At 47.2% G+C, this 15,676-nt stretch overlaps 1 protein-coding gene across 1 annotated transcript in view; it reads right to left on the bottom strand.

Annotated features, from left to right (window-relative positions):
• Nucleotides 1-1,738, bottom strand: part of XIRP1 (xin actin binding repeat containing 1) — a 33,360-nt gene extending 31,622 nt beyond the window's left edge. The window contains exons 1-2 of the mRNA XM_085050188.1: nt 1,620-1,738; nt 118-257 (exon numbers count right to left, since the gene is read on the bottom strand). Of these exons, the coding sequence (XP_084906314.1) occupies nt 118-245 (128 nt within the window). The 5' untranslated portion in view covers nt 246-257; nt 1,620-1,738. The remainder of the gene's footprint in view (nt 1-117; nt 258-1,619) is intronic.
• Nucleotides 1,739-15,676: the final 13,938 nt, after the last annotated feature.

The following is a 15,676-nucleotide window of genomic DNA, read 5'->3' on the forward strand; positions in this document are numbered from 1 at the left end:
TGCTTGGGAAAGGAGTTATCTGAGTGAGATTTGTTTGTTACAGAGCTGGGAGAGGGAGAGTCCTCCCTGGAACCCCTCAGACCTGAGGTGAACTGCAACCACAGATTAACCACCCACCTGGCCACCAGTTCTGAGACAGACACAGCTTTCCTCAGAAGAACTGTCCTGAGCTCTGGATTGCTCCCTGGAGAATGGCACAGAGAAGGGAAAGACCCAGCTGGCCTCAGCTTCTCAGCTTTTTCCATGTTTTCTGTCTGCTGGCAAGGGAACAAGAGAGCAAAGGTTATGGTGCTGGATGTGAAGACTCAGGAAAAGAGGCCAAAAATCAGTGTCCACCTCCACTCATGGGACTGGTGCATCAGTAAAGGGCTGTGGAACAAATGCTGTCTTCACTGAAACATCTGCAAACCTCATCACTTAAATTCACTTTTGGAAAACAAAATGGGGTTAAAGCAGACACAAGTTAAACTAAATCACACTTAATGCAGGGAATTGGTCTTTTCTACTCTGTGTACCACTTATCTCATTCTGTTAGATCCCCAAGTTCATCTCTGTGACAGTGAGAGGGAAAAGATGTGAAGAAAATTAGCTTTAAATAATTTAAAAGTTATTTGATGGAATTTGTGTATGCATCATTAGTTAAAAATTTCTTACATTTCCAATGTCGCGTAGACCTGAACCAGCTCTGGATTCAGACAGTTACTGGAGATTTAAGTACCCCTTGGCCTCCTCTGCCAAAAATATTCTTGTTTTCCAGACTTCAGCCATGTGCAGCAGAAGTCTCAGGCATTGTATTTGCAGTGACTGATCTGACACTTGGAAGTACATTAGGTCATCTGGGGTTCATTTTCTGAATGTAGACAGAGCTCTGGGGACCTACAAGTTGTATGGAATTGCTTTTTAATTACTGACACAGACATTTGAACTGTGGGATTATTCAGTACTTGTATTTATATTTTGAAAGTATTTGTTCTAAAAGCCACGTTGCTTGTAAAATATGTTTCATCAGCGATTTCTGTGGCTCTGGCCTGAATATTATTCAGTGTCCAGAGTCATTGTCCACCTCTGTTTGGGTGTCCACTTCCAGATGCACTCAAGAGGGACAGATTTTTGGGGGGATAGGAATGTCATTCAGCAGCTTGTGAATCTCTGCCTCTTTTCTCATGCCTTTAAGACAGCTGAAATCAAGACCAGAGGGAGGGAGATATATTTCTCACCAGTTGCTTTAAAATTTTCCTTTTTTTTTGTTTTCCAGGTCATTTCCCATGGTGTTAGAGAAGAGGAAGATTTGTCAGATCCCAGGCTCCCACCTCCCACAGTTCAGGGATTGTTTCCCGTTTTTGTGGTGGTGTCTAACATTAAACAATTCCAGGTTAAGGGCCCTCCAGGGATTTACTTTGTGGCAAAAGGAGCCTGTTAGGAGGGAAGTATTCCCTATCCCTCCTTTTCCTTAAATACAGTACAGGCAGTGGATGAAAATACCCTTCTCAGCCCACCCTGAGCAGTTCCCACAACCAGCACAGCATCCCCCAGTTGCTAAGGGTTTACAGGATTTTTCTGATATTAATTCATTCCATCTCCTGTGATCTGGGAGGGTTTTTTTGTGTAAAATCACTTACATGCTAGAGCGCTTCCCTCTGCCCGAGATCTGCCATTTGATAGTCTCCTTGGGGCTCTCCAGCACCACGCTGCTGACTCCTTCCTCTCCCCCTCCTGTGCAAGAGAGGAGGCAAAGTCCCTTGGCAGAGCTGCAATTAAATATTAAAAGCTGATGTGCAAATGGGGATGGTGTGAATCGGAGAGCTGGCGCTGGAGAGCAGAGGAGATGAAGCCTCCTCCCTCCTCCTGTCAGCTTTTTGCCAATTATTGAGGTTTCATTCCTCCCCACAAAATCACCAGATAAGTTCAGATGCTGGCTGGGACACCCACAGCCATCTAAACCCAAAGCTGGATTCTGATTTAGGTGGGAAGCTCTGTAATCTGTGTCCTCACCTCATCTCAGAATGAACTCCTCTGAAAGGGGATTTTTAAATGGATGCTTCTGGCACAGGTCATGCATCCATCCTCCAAATCCTCCAAACCAGAGAGGGTTTTCAGCTCAATTTGTGGTCCCCTGGGCTTGTGGCTTTGCTGGGGAGGTTCTGCATGAGCTGCAGGAGAGAGCTTCCCTCTGGGGTGTTGACAGCCCAGGGAATGCTCTCCTTCTCCTGGCAAAAATGAAAGGAAGGGTCCAGATGAAATGAATTGAAATAATTCACCATTTGGGGAAACAGAGGGCAGGACTGTCTGAGGAGATTTGATTTAGCCAAAACCTAAGTCTGATTAAAGTCAGAGTTTTAAAAAAGTAGCCTCTTTATCCTCTCAAAGAGCACCATAGCCACCAAAAAGGAATTGCTTTTCACCAAACAAGAACTGGGTTACTGGGAGGTTCTCCCTGGGATTTATTCTGCTCACGCTGGAAAGTTGACCAAGCGGCAAAGCCGGTGCACAAATAAGAGATCACTCTGTTGGTTTATAATGAACAAGAAAAGCCACATTTGACATCAAAAGCTGGAAAATAATTTACTCAGAAATGACTAAGCTAAGCAAGAAATCTTTGAGATGAGAAGCCAGTGAGTCAGGGCGAGGCAGAGATCTGGATTAACAAACAGTGTGTCCGTGTCATTGCTGCATGAAATAATAGCTTGCACTTCTCCATCTGTTCTGATTCAGCTCTTACTGGAATAAATCTCCTTATTGAGCTTTTATTTCAGCATCTAAAACAACTGAGAGGCACTAATGGTTTTAATTCTCTGTCCTGTGGATAGATTCAACAAGTTTGGCTCCACATGGTGGACTCCTGTCATGCTATCAGTCAAGTTCCTTGCAGCAGTGCCTAAGAACCAGCCTGGAGCTCAGCCCTGACTTTGTACATGCTCAGATTCATGCCAGATGTTCTCACAGGGTCTCCCTGAACTGATGGACATTCAGTTCTTGGAGAACTGTGCAGGATGCCCTGCATGGTAATGGGAAAATACAAGTGACTGCTGCAGCTGCTGGACTATCAAGAGACAAACCTGACAGAGGACAGAAGGATTTTAATTGCATGGGCAAACCAAAGCTCTGAAGCTGGGATGCATCGTCGATAGTTATTTATTTTAGTGGAGGAGAATTTGGCTGCCAGAATGAAACAATGAGCACTGCAGTCCTTCCAATAGTGAGTAATAGAGGCTGCTAAAAGCCCCGTGAATTATTTCGGGGACTACTGCTCTCCAGCTCCTCTCTCCATAAAAGGGCTGAGTGAAACAATTCCCTGCACAGCTCTAGGGCACCCTCACTAGATAAAGTGTGTTTTGAAACTGTATTTTGCCAGGATTACAGAGCCTTAGGCTGATTCCTCAGCTACTGTCTCTGCTGGGGGCCTTGCTCAGCTCACAGTGATTTCAGCCTTTGCTATTAGCAGTGCTCTGGGTTTGCTCTGTTGGCAAGGATCTGTGGGAACATGGGAAAAAATTCTTCATGCTGAGCTGTTATGAAGAAGAGAAGCCTGGATCACTTTGATTTGCCTCCAGGTAGCAAATCATGGCAGTGGGGGACTAGTTAGGTGCACCAGTCCCCAAAACAACTTTTCCTCCCACAGCCAAGGAAGGGAAATAATCACTCTTGAAGACTCCTGGGGTTTGGGTCTTGTCCTGGGAGAAATTGGAAGAGATCTCTTGTAGAAACTGAAAGCTTTGATGGGATGTGATTTTTGAGCTTCATCATTTCCCCCAGGTGGGTAAAGAGGTGCTCTGAGGATCATTCAGTGCCTCTGTGCTCCCAAATGCTCCTTCCAGCAACCCTTGAGATATTTGGGACACAGATTGTCTTTTGGCTGCTCTGCTCCCTTTCTCCAAGGGAAGCAAACAGTTCAGCACTGCCTGTACCTCTGAAAAGGCCTTTCCAGATGTCCTTAACTCTAATTAAAAACCGGTGGCCCAGATAGAAAGAGCAGCCAGCCTCAAACAGCTCCTCTGTTTCCTGCAGAAAGGTGGGAACAGCCACATTACTCATGTGTGTCTGTCCTGATGACACCTTGGGAGAGAAGGCAGCTGAGAGGTTTTAAGGCACCTTTAGTGACCAACAGCCAAATCACACCCTTTCCCCACAAACAATGGGGGTTTCCCTGCAGAAAATGAGAAGGGAGGGAGAAAGTCCTCCAGATGCTTCCACAGGCAGCAAGTGATGCCACTCCCATGCTCCTCCTTAGGGTCACAGCTTTACCTGTCAGAACCACCCATCCTTCCTTGTGCTGTGACTGCATCCCAGCACTTTTCCAGGGTAGGGGCTGGAATTTTATTCCAGGCACTCAGAGGCCTCACTGCCTGCCCAGGACATCTCCTGACGGCTACACTAGGAACAATAAGCCCTGCTTTTTGGTTTTGCTTGCTGTGGTCAGACATTCCGTGGGGAGCATCCAGGCTGGGAGCTGCAGTTTGGTGTTTCATTCCCTGCTGAAGAGCTGAGCTCTCCAAAAGGGACAAGGACAGGGGTGGGCAATGCTGCCTGCATCTTACCTGAGCCAGACACAGGGAATATTGGCAGGGAACAGAGGCATCTCACAGGGAACTTTGAACTGGGAGCTGCTAATGGTTAACACAGACAATTACTTGTAGCCGTGTCAAACCGACTGACCTAAGCCCACATGAGATTTGTGCTGACCAGATAGGGACAGCAGTTTACATAATCACTTCTATTCCACCCCCCCACCTTTTCTTTTTTTTCCAATTGTATAATGTTGTTTTGATAGCTGTATTCCCACTAAAAACCTGTGTGTTCCTCTTTCTTTCCTCCCCATGTGCCCAGCTTTGCTGCACGCAGATTTGTGCTCTGCTTGTCAGATGAGTGTGAGTGGGGATGGTGGGGTGTGAGCAAACACAACAGGGAATAAATCAGTTTGGGTGTGAATAGAGATCTGCTATTTGTTATAAACAGATTGGTGCATAAATGGCTTTCTGAAAAATACTGGTTGAGATGTTTGTTTCCTCCAGATTTGATCCTCAACCAAGGAATTTACAGCAAACTAGCTACAAGCAGTTGAGGGAAGAACCAGATTTTGCACTCTTTCCAGCACATTCTCCACATTTTTTGGGGGTGAGGAGAGCCATTTGCCTGTGTGGCCTCAGGGTTGGGTATGTGGCTGCTTAGCCAGCTTTTAATCCTGCAGCTGAAGGCCTTGTGCATCTCCAGGGAGCTGCTGCTCCCAGAGCCAATTCCCTTCCTTTGCTCTGCTGGATAGTACTTTTCACAAGCAGTTTGCTAAGGATGGGTGCATTAGGGGAGAAAAAAATCCCTGCAAAGTCTCTGGTATTGTTTGCTCTCCTCCTTTTTCTTGTGGAGACTATCTGGGTCCTCACAGTCATTTCCATAATTATTGGCTTCACGTTACATAACCAAAAAAAAAAAAAAAAATTATCTATCAAACGCACATGTGGAACTAATGGGGCTTATTTGAAAAGACCTGTCTTTGCATTTGCAGCTGGCACATGGCTCAGTCCATTTTAATGAGCTTCCACAGCCCTGGCACGTGCTGGGGAGATCCCCACGTGTGCTCACCCCATTCCCCCTGGGACTGTGGGGCTCCAGTTTCACCCCAACATGTAGGAACACAAATTCCTGGTTTGTGAGAAGCACGGAAAAACTGCTGCAAGAACCTTCATGAATGCACATTCCCTTGGAATACTTCCTGATCCCCCAGTCTTTTTTTCCTGATTTTTGTTTTTTCATTCAGGGTGGAAAATTGGGGGTTTTTTTGGGCAACTTTGTAGTTGCTGTGTTTTGTGGTGGTAATTTTCACTTCAAGAAGCCCCCTGGCTTCTCCAAGGAAAGCAAAAGACACAAATTTTTGGGATCCATGTTCTCAAGTTCAGATGGTAGTTGAGTTGCAGAGATGGCCAAGGATGGAGGGCTCAGGGTGTGGGGACATCCGAGGCAAAATCCAGATCCTGCTCGGCCTCAGCAAGTGAAATCCAGCAAATCTTGGACTTCAGTGGAGTCAAGATGGAGCTCTCAGGACATCAGTGTGACCACAGATTCAGCCACCACCTCAGGGTGTGTGAAGATGATGTACATTCTGGACTGGAAGAAATGAAACACTGAATACAATACACTGGAAAGGAGAGAAGAGTTCAATTTTAGGGTTTGATTCTGAACACAGTGCTGGCACATCCTGACAGGGTTTGTGAGTAGAAAACACCTGAAATGCTGCCCAAATTTGATCATTTTGTGGTGCACAGGACCAAGCAGAGGGATAACATCAGGGCTGTTTGCTGGTTTGGGTTGCACTCAGTGACAGCCACCACCTCCCCCAGAACCAGAGCTGTCCTCCAGAAATACCTGGTGACAATGTCTTCCTGACACACCAGAGAATCTCCCTCCAAATGGAAGATTATTAAGGAATCATTTAGGTTGGAAAAGACCTTTAAGAGCATTGAGTGCAGATGTCTACCCAGAACTGCCACTAAACCCTTTCCCCAAGTCCTACCACCTTCATGCCTTTGAAATACCTCCAGGCTTGGTGACCCACCATGTCCCAGGGCAGAAGTTCCAATGCCTGATGACCCCTTTGGGGAAGAAATTGTTCCTAATATCCAGCCACAACCTCTTTGGGAGAGGAACGTAGGCTTTCCCCCCATAGGGAGATACACTGCTGCAACAGTACCTGTGGATCATCACCCCAGACTTTGCTGAGTTGCTTTCAAAGCCAAATGACAGTCCCCCCAAATTCCCTTGGTTTCTCACATACTTTTCCATGGTTATAGGTCACATCCCCTAACTCTTCACTCATCACAGCAGGGAAACTGCCTGTGTTTGTGGAAGGAAGGAAGAGAAGAAGGAGGAAAAGAAGGAAAGAAAGGAAGAACTGGAGCTACCTTTAATTCTGAATACAATAAGCCCACACAGATAAAAGCTGGATGACTCTCCTTACACTGAGTGCTCTGCTCATCCCATGCACTGCTTTTTCTCGAGGGAAAACCTCATCTTTTCAATCTTTAGTGTATAAACCATCATATTCTGACTGTATGGGGCTGCAGTGTCCCTTCGGGCTGATCATGTTTTTATTTCACAGGCTTTTCCCCATGAAAAGGGGTGATTGCCTGTGATGGTTTTATGGAAGTGTTTGGAGGTGGATGTTCCTTCCACCCTCTTTCCACCCAGCAAAATGCGAAACCGCAGATTGTTCAGCCTTCAGTTTCTCATTGAAAAGTATCTTTTTTTTATTTCCCCCCTGGGAAGCTCTGAAAATTAAAACCAGCAAAAATACATTTCTTGTGAGGAGGAAATATTTCCTGGCTGCATCCAAGACACCATGGGGGCTCTGTGTGTGTGTGTTTGTCTGCAAACTGCACAGTGTGCATACCCCGTGCTCTTGTACTCTGTGGGCAAATATGGGGCAAAACCCATAATATTAGGCTTATCCTTCTTTTCTGTAAGGGCCTAAAGCATACACACTGACATGACTGGTGTTAAGGAGGGGGAAAGGCAACAGCAGCCTCAGCATCCCTGGTAAAAATGCCCTTATGCACAGTTTGCAGTGTATTTTTGGGTTGTTCGAAAAGTGTGCAAAGGTTTGGTGACCATGAGTGTGGTTTTTTTTTTTTTGTTTTTTTTTTTTTTGTTTTGGTTTTGGTTTTTGGGTTTTTTTTACCTCTGTGTCTGCACTAGAAACCCTTGGCAGCACAAACTTGAGTACCTGAAAATGTAGACTCAGAGGAAAGGGAGCAGCTCTGGGGGATCTGGCTGAGTGGCTGCTGCCTGCCAGCCCTGACCACGAGCCTTGCAGCAAAGGAATAGGAAATCTGCTAAGATCTGCCTGGGGAATGTGAACAAGAGTGTATGTGGGTGAGAGGGAGCTGCTCCCCACACCAGGCTCAGCAGAGTGGGCAAGGAGCCAAGGAGCAGCTCAAGTCCTGCCTCACTGCACCTCTGCTGAGCCCAAGCAGCAAACCCAGCTTCCCTTGTCTCACCAGGAGGAAAATGTGTGTTGCTCCATCGCTCTCAGCTGGGCTCTGGCCCTGAGCTCATCTGGAGCACAGTGGCTGCTGCAGGATGCAGGGATGCTGGGAGGTGCAGGGCAGCTCCCCTGGGCCCCTCAGACAGCCCTGCTCCATCCCAGCCTCTCTCCAGCTGGCTGGGGCACTTGGCAGCTGTCACTGCCTCCCTCCTCTTGGTCCTCAGACTCAGCTCCCTCCTGGGAAAGGGGTTTGGGCCAGAGGATGGGGAATGGGGCAGAATTGCATCAGTCTTCCATGTGATAGGACTCCAAACTGCTCATGTTTGCCTAAAAAACAGTTGGTTTTTTTTTTTTCCCCCCAAGCCTAGTTTGACCTTGAAAATCATATATCAGAAGGAACTGTAGGTTGAATGGTGCAGATGGGTTTTTCTGCAGTGGGCTGAAGGGCTTGCAGGCTATAGATGAGCTGGCTGGGTATCAGTTTTATTCCACTTTAATGCCTGCAAGTCCTCACTGAGGAGCTGTATTCCCGAATCCCATGTAATTATCTTGAAGGTCTTCACATGCCAACCTTATGCAACCGTTAAGGAACAGATCTGGTTTCATATCTGCATGCATCTTTGGAAAGATGCAAATAAGGAGGAAGCATTTGCATACCAAAGTAGGCTCTGAGTAAGATTTATTCAGCATTATTATTATTGTTATTATTAACAGTGGCGTGCTTCTGCTGGTCTCTGGAAGGCAGAAAAAGTAAAAATAAGAGATTGCTTCCAGCTCTTTTTTTTCCCCTGTAAATAGGTTTGTGAAGCCTGAAACCTCCCAGCCCGTGGTGCCACCATTTACTCAGAATTCAGAAAGTGCTCTCTGGCCACAAGAAATGGTGCACTGAGGGATTTGGGGGCTGCCTGTGTGGAGCCCACAGCTGCCAAACACACGGAGCCCCAGGGATGTCCCCACCAGGAGAGAGGGTGTTTGTCTGCAGCCACGTGGGGACATATGGAGGAGTGTGCAGAGTGTGCCCTGCGGGGCTTGCTGTGCCTCTGACAAGACAAAACCCTCTGGGATCTGTGGGCTGCTGATACAGAGGAGTCAGCAAGCCCAGAGCACACAGCAGAGGGGAGCTGGATTTTCTTTCTGCTCGACTGGATTGTTCTGCTGTCAGCATGGCAAGCTCAGGGTTACCTATGGACAGATGCTGTGGATAAACCCTGAGCTGCAGAGGCTCAAAGCCCTGATTCATTCTCCCCTCTCCTTGCTTGTGACCTCTTTGCATTTCTGAGCTTTGTTTCTCTGTTTACAGCCCTGTTGTCTGTCTTGTCTTCATGCCTGCAGAGGCACTCTAAATATCGTGTTTGTCATGAGATTTACACATGTTTTCCAGAATCAGTATTGGGTTGTTGCAGTTTCTTCACCTCGAAGAACTGCTGTTCACTGCTCCCCCAGCTTCAGAGGGTTTATTGCACAACAGCCAAGGGTAGCCCCAGAGTGCTTTTGGGAAGTTTGTCCATTCAAAGAAGGAATGTTGAAAATGGCATGTTAGTGTTGACACTGTCGAAGTGTGGTTTCCAGACAGCTCTTTTCCAAATAGATTTTTTAGTATGGGGATTGTCCTGAACCACCTGCCCAGAGTTTGCTTCTGGCCCTCATGGAGACTGCATCCACCTGCTCTCCAAACTGCATCCCAGCCACAGCTGAGTGAGCAAAGAGGCCAGAGCCCAGACATAGCTCCTCTGTTGATGCTCAAGGGTCCTGCTTGCAAAGGTGTCCGGGATTTAGAAGGCAAAAATACTCTTAAAACATAATTGTAGTTTATTTTAACTTTCCGTGCCATTTATTTCCCCAAATTCCCCCACTGCTGTCCTCCATCTGGCATTTTCCTCCCCACAACTCTCTGCCTGAGTGTGGTGGGCTCTGTGCTGAGCATCCTGATGGTGTGATAGAATCCATTTCCATTCTACCTCTGCACAGTCTTTTCCACTGCCTTCACAGTACGAGGTGGAGCTTTGGTGTCACACGGTGTCACATTAGGAACACTCCCTGTTCCCACCTTCTATCCTTTAGGTAGTGAAGGTGTTTCCTACTTCTGCAAAACGATCTGCAGAGAGCCTGCACCCACCTTTTTTTGGGTAACCATCCCACACGGATCTCTGAGGACACAAGAGGGCGCTTCCACATCACTTATAGGGAGGATTTCTGTAGCAGGAAATTTCTCTCCCCTTCACCCTGTCAGCTGTGGAAGGTTGGGTGAAGGTCCTTGGAGCAGGGAACTTGTCTCTGTATTTGTTTGCAAGGCACTCGTCTGAGGGAAGCTTCATCCTTGCAGCATTCCCAGAGCTGCACACAGAGCAAATTAAATCATATTTATGTGTGTAAGACAAGGATTGTTCTACTTCACGATCTGGTGGATTTTTGGAGGATGTCTCAGAGGATCCTGAGATATTTCTGACACTGAGACACTGAGATATGTCATTGGTTTTGATCATTCACTGTGAGAAACACAGACATGTCAAAGCAGCATTGCTGGGATCCTCTCAGACTGTAACAGAGCTGACAGATCCAGGGGAGATTTGGTTTAAAAACAAGAGCTGGGAGCCTGTGGAGGGAGAGGGAATGGATTTTGTACTCACTGCCCCACTGGGTGTGGCAGCAGAGGGTGTGCAGTGAGCACATCACACATCTGACACCCCCTCACTGAGGAGGAGGCAGAACAGGTAAGAAAGCTGCCAGAGGTTGGGGAACCTGTCTGTGTCCGTTTAACTGGGGCCATTTGCTCCCTGGTGTTCTTTTCCTGAGAAGGTTTTACCTGCTGATGGCCATATCCCAGCCATGCTCTGGAGATGGAGAACACAGGACCCCTGACCCCCAGGCTGACCTACAGTGCACACAGCATGACACTGGCAGTGAAAGGTACTTCTTATTCCCTGCTGTATCCAAGAACTCCACACTTGGAGTCTGAACAGCAGCCTGAAAGTCCAGGCTGTGCAGCAGTGATTGTATGCAGGCAGTCTTGGAATTCCCTTCCTTAGCTGGCTCACTCCTGGGATCTGGAGTCTGCTTTTCCTTCTCCATCACCCTTCAAGGCTGTCTCCAGACAGGCTGTTCCTGGAGAACCACAGAGTTAAGGGACACCCATACAATGGGAACACATCTCTCATTGCAGCAACACCTAATTACCTGCTTCTAAATAAAGCCTAATTAGCCAGCACCCAACTTTTCCTGAGCACCCTTGTCCTATCACCTCTGTCCCAACACAGGGAAAGCAGATTTCCCTCCAGGTGTTTGGACAGGGATGTTTTTGCTGCAGATCTGGCAGAAAGGGACAAAGTGTTTACAGCCAGAGCAGGGCTGACCTGGAGAAGGCACAGAGTGTGCAGCCAGACACATATCCTCATACAACCTGCAGGAGAAAATCAAAGTGCTGGGGTATTTTTCATCAAAACAGCAGGGCTTTAGGTTTTCCTGGGGCTGCATAATCTCCAGGATGTAGAGGTGGTGGGTTTTTGTGCTGGCTGACATTGGATGGGTTACTGCCTAGTATTATTTTTTTGTTCAAAGACTATTGAATCAAGATACTTTTAAGATGCCTGTCTTTCAACAAGTGCTCTATGGGAGGAAAGGTCTTTCCTGCAAATCAGACCATTTTCTGATGTGTAAAGCTGTGTTCTGGAACAGGATGTTCCCCAAACACTAGTTACATGTTAAAGGGTTTTTTCAAGTGTTCTACTTTTAATGAAGCAACAAAGGCCATTAGGGGAAAAAGAAACTAAAAGTGCTTGGCACCTTTGAAAATCAGACTGCCTCTGTTTAGTTTCTCAAATATGGAGCTGGACACAGAAAAGCTCTGATTTCCAGAGCATCTGTAGCTCCTTAGGGGAGGAGTTGGTGAGGGGGCTTATGAGCAGCATTGCTGGGTTCTGAAACTGTGTGTGTCCTTTCCAGCCATCTACAAGTGACTTAAACACAACATTCCTGCCTGCTGTCCCATCCCAGGTCAAATCAAATATTCATCAGAAGAGAGAAATCTGGGGTAGTCAAGAGGAGGTTGTGTTTGTCTCCTCCTCTCCATGCCTCAGCTCCAAACACTTCAACCTCTGCCCCAACCTGGTCCTTGGGCCTGGAACATCCCCTGGCAGGACTGGATGTGGGAGGCAGGAAGGAAACCCAAGGTGTCTTTGAGCCCACCTTGCTGCCCTGCTGCCCAAAAACCTCCTCTCTACACCATCACCTTCAGGGATTTTGGCTGCAAAGCCAGGGCCAAGATAGTAGGAGGGCAGAGCAGGATATGGTGTCATGGAAAAAACTTTTTTTGAGACCAGCAGGTCACAGCCAGGCTCATTTCCATCAGCAGCACACACCTGGCACTGCTGTGCCCTGGACAGAGTGACCCCAGGCAGTGCTTGAGTCTGGTTGGATGTGGCCACACAGCTCTGGGTTTCACTGTATGGATGCCATACATGCCATGTGTTCAGGACTATAGAATGACTTTTTGATAGCCCAGAGGCTCTCAGAGTTGTGGATTGCACTTTAAAACATGCTTAGGTCTCTTTAATGTTCATACAAGGGTCCTTCAAAACCTAAACCCATGTACTGAATAGCTGATCCTTTCTGAAAGTTGGACAGCTAGGTGTGAGAAGTCAGTATGGTGAAGAGCAGTTGGGCAAACACTGCCTGGGAAAACCTTCAGATGTGTCTTGTGCATGACGTGGCACAGGAATTGGTATTTAAAACTCCAAAATTCTCCATCAGCAGAGAAATATGGCAACATCTCCCTCTTTATATCCCTAATGCTATCTGTTGGGAGGATCTCCCCAGTGGTCTTGTCCCTTTTTCCCTGGAGAACTTGTCTGAATCCTCCTTCTTCTTCCTGAGCCTCCACAGTTTCAAACCTTGGCCTTTGTATCAGACAAGAAAATGTTGAAGGATTTCAGCAGGGGAATGTTTACCTATTTGTTTTAGTAAGAACCAGTTTCCTTCTGGGTCCTTTGGGGATCTACATGCCCCATTTTAGTTACTTTTCCAGGAGTTGGCCTTGCAGTGTTTTCTTATTGTTATTTTCACATTTTCAGGTCCCCTTTTCCCACTGGACTCCAGACTTTCATGGGAAAACATCCCAGATGAGATACCACAGACCCATGGAGCAGCATTGCTTAACGTGACCCATTTTGCAATGTTTCCACCCATATCTGTTCATCCCTTTTCACAGCAGGGTGGAGGCATTTTGCTCTACAACTCTTGGCGATTCCAACCCCTGCATTCCCAAGGATGCTGTGCCAGGCTCAGCTGAGCACAGATGTGAGAATGCACTGCAGATATTCCCCATTTCTTCTTCACCATATAAGGGAACGTTGTCCTTCCTAATGCTGGGGAATGGATGAATAACTTTCAGGATTGAGAATGAAATCTGGAGTCTTTCCCCTCTTCTGCTCTCGGGCTTATGGCCTGGAGACAATTGTTACCATCTGAAGAGCTGGTGAAATGGGTTGGCTCCTTGCTGCTCAGCTCCACAAGCTTGCTCCTGCAGTCTGTTGGCAGGGCTGAATGGATCTGGAGATCCAGCCTGGATGGAGTCCTCCAAACCAGGGCTGGAGAATAGTGAGACAGCCTGCACACAGAAACTCACTGCATCCCCACTAAATAGGGCACTCAAGTCTTCAGGGCTGAAGTCCATCTGGCCCTTCACAGTCACTTAAGCAGAACTTTCAAACACAGCTGGCAGGGCACCTTCTGAGCTTTGTATGCCAAGAAAGTCCAGACCAACCCTTCTCTGCAAGGGACAGTGTCTACTAACCATCCTCAGCTGCTGGTCTCAGCCAGGGAAACCTCATGGATGTAGGGAATGTGTGGGGAAGGTGGTCCTGCAATCCTATCTCTAACTTGGGAATTTGTACAAGAGGGGTAAGCTGGGAGACACTTTTACCAGCATCTTGGGAGTGGCTGAGGTTCTGACAGAACGTGCAGAGCTGCTGTGCTGATGGGAGAGGTACCAGAGGTGTTGAGCACTGTGTCAGGTTATACTTTGAAAGGTCCTTCAAGGTGTTCAAAAAGGGAGCAAAACTCTTTGGCACTGTGTTGGGATGGCTGTTTGAAACAACCTCCAAGGTGTCCTAAAAGGGAGCAGAGCTCTTAGGAACTGTGTTGGGGTGACTGAAAGAACCTCCAAGGTGGCCCAAGGCAAGTGAGAAGCTCAGCTGTGATTCAAGCATGCTTCTGGTGCCAGGATTTCAATGAGGTGAAGGGGCAGCCCAGGGCACCTGAATTCAAACCACTGTGACCCAGATTTACCTCTGAGGTTGGCCACGTGCCTGCCATGTCCATGCTGCCTGGCATGGGCAATATTGCCAGCTCCTGGTTGAAGCTGGGCCACCCTCCTCTGGTTGTATTTTGTGTCCGATTACTCTCCAGCCTTCTCTCCTTTGTCCTGTCAGTTCACCCCTGCTGGGAGCTGAACCTCTTTCCAGATGCCTGGCTGGTCTCCCAGAAGCAGCACAACACCATTGTAATGTGTAATTAGGCTGGAATTCTCCTCCAACACACTCTTGTATTTAAATTACACCAATCCTTGAGTATTCAAGAGGTTATAAACCCAAGGAGAAGATGGTCCTCATATGTTTTCCCCCAAGATGTAGCCTTTTAGTATTTTACCTGAAAACGGGAAAAATAATTATAATAAAGCTAACACTGAAAGAAGACAAGTCTTGGAAAGATGGAGTAGGGCAATCTTCCTCTTGTGAATGATTTAGGGCAGAAGAATATTGGCTGAGTTCACCAAGGCCACCTGGCACAAGAACAGTAAGAGGGGTAAAAATTTAGCACTTTCAGTTCTAATTCTCCTTCCCCTGGCCAACACCTAAATAACTCCAGTGTATGATCAGGGCTGCATCTTTCATGGACACTTATTCAAAGCAGACTTTAGGCAGATATCAAAACAATACAAAATGCAGTGCAGTAGTGCCAACCTGGATCTTGCCTGCAGTGGCTCAAGTTCAAGGAAAGCACTGAGGGATTTTCAGATGTTGGTTCAGACAAATCCCAGGACTCTTAAAGATGACCATCTCTGATAACCTCTTCCACCAGCTGGGAGCTGGCAGCTCTGTCTGTAAGGCTGGTTACTGCAGTCACCCCTTCTGAAAACTGCAGCTGTTTAAATTCATTACATGTTTTGATTTAATGTGGGATAGACAGATCCCATCAAAGAGCCCAGGACACCTTCAGTGCCCCACAGGAATAACTCTCCCTGTTTGGTGTCCAGGCTGCAAGACTTAACAGTTCCACACCAATCTCTGCTGTCACAAAGACACAAAGCTGCATCTGCAATGGAATCACAGAACCATAGAATGGTTTGGGTTGGAAGGGACTTTATAGATCATCTTGTTCCAATCCCCTGCCATGGTCAGGGACACCTTCCAGGAGACCAGGTTGCTCCAAGCCCCATCCAACTGGCCTTGAAGACTTCCAGAGAAGGGGCAGCCACAGCTTCTCTGGGCAGCCTGTGCCAGGGCCTCACCACCCTCATTGTAAAGAGCTTCTGAGTGTAGCTCCATGTACTCCAGTTGATGATGTGACCCTGGAGATGGAGGGTCTTTAAAGGGAATAGGTATTTTTAAGAACTTCCCAGTGTGGCTGCAGATTTTAAGTGCATATAAATGTGTGGGAAAAATACAGATGTAGGCAAAGATACCTGGAAACTGCCAGATCCCCCTTATT

The sequence above is a fragment of the Lichenostomus cassidix genome, chromosome 2 (assembly GCF_008360975.1).
Source record: "Lichenostomus cassidix isolate B80296 chromosome 2, HeHo_3.0, whole genome shotgun sequence".
Classification (NCBI taxonomy): Eukaryota; Metazoa; Chordata; class Aves; order Passeriformes; family Meliphagidae; genus Lichenostomus; species Lichenostomus cassidix.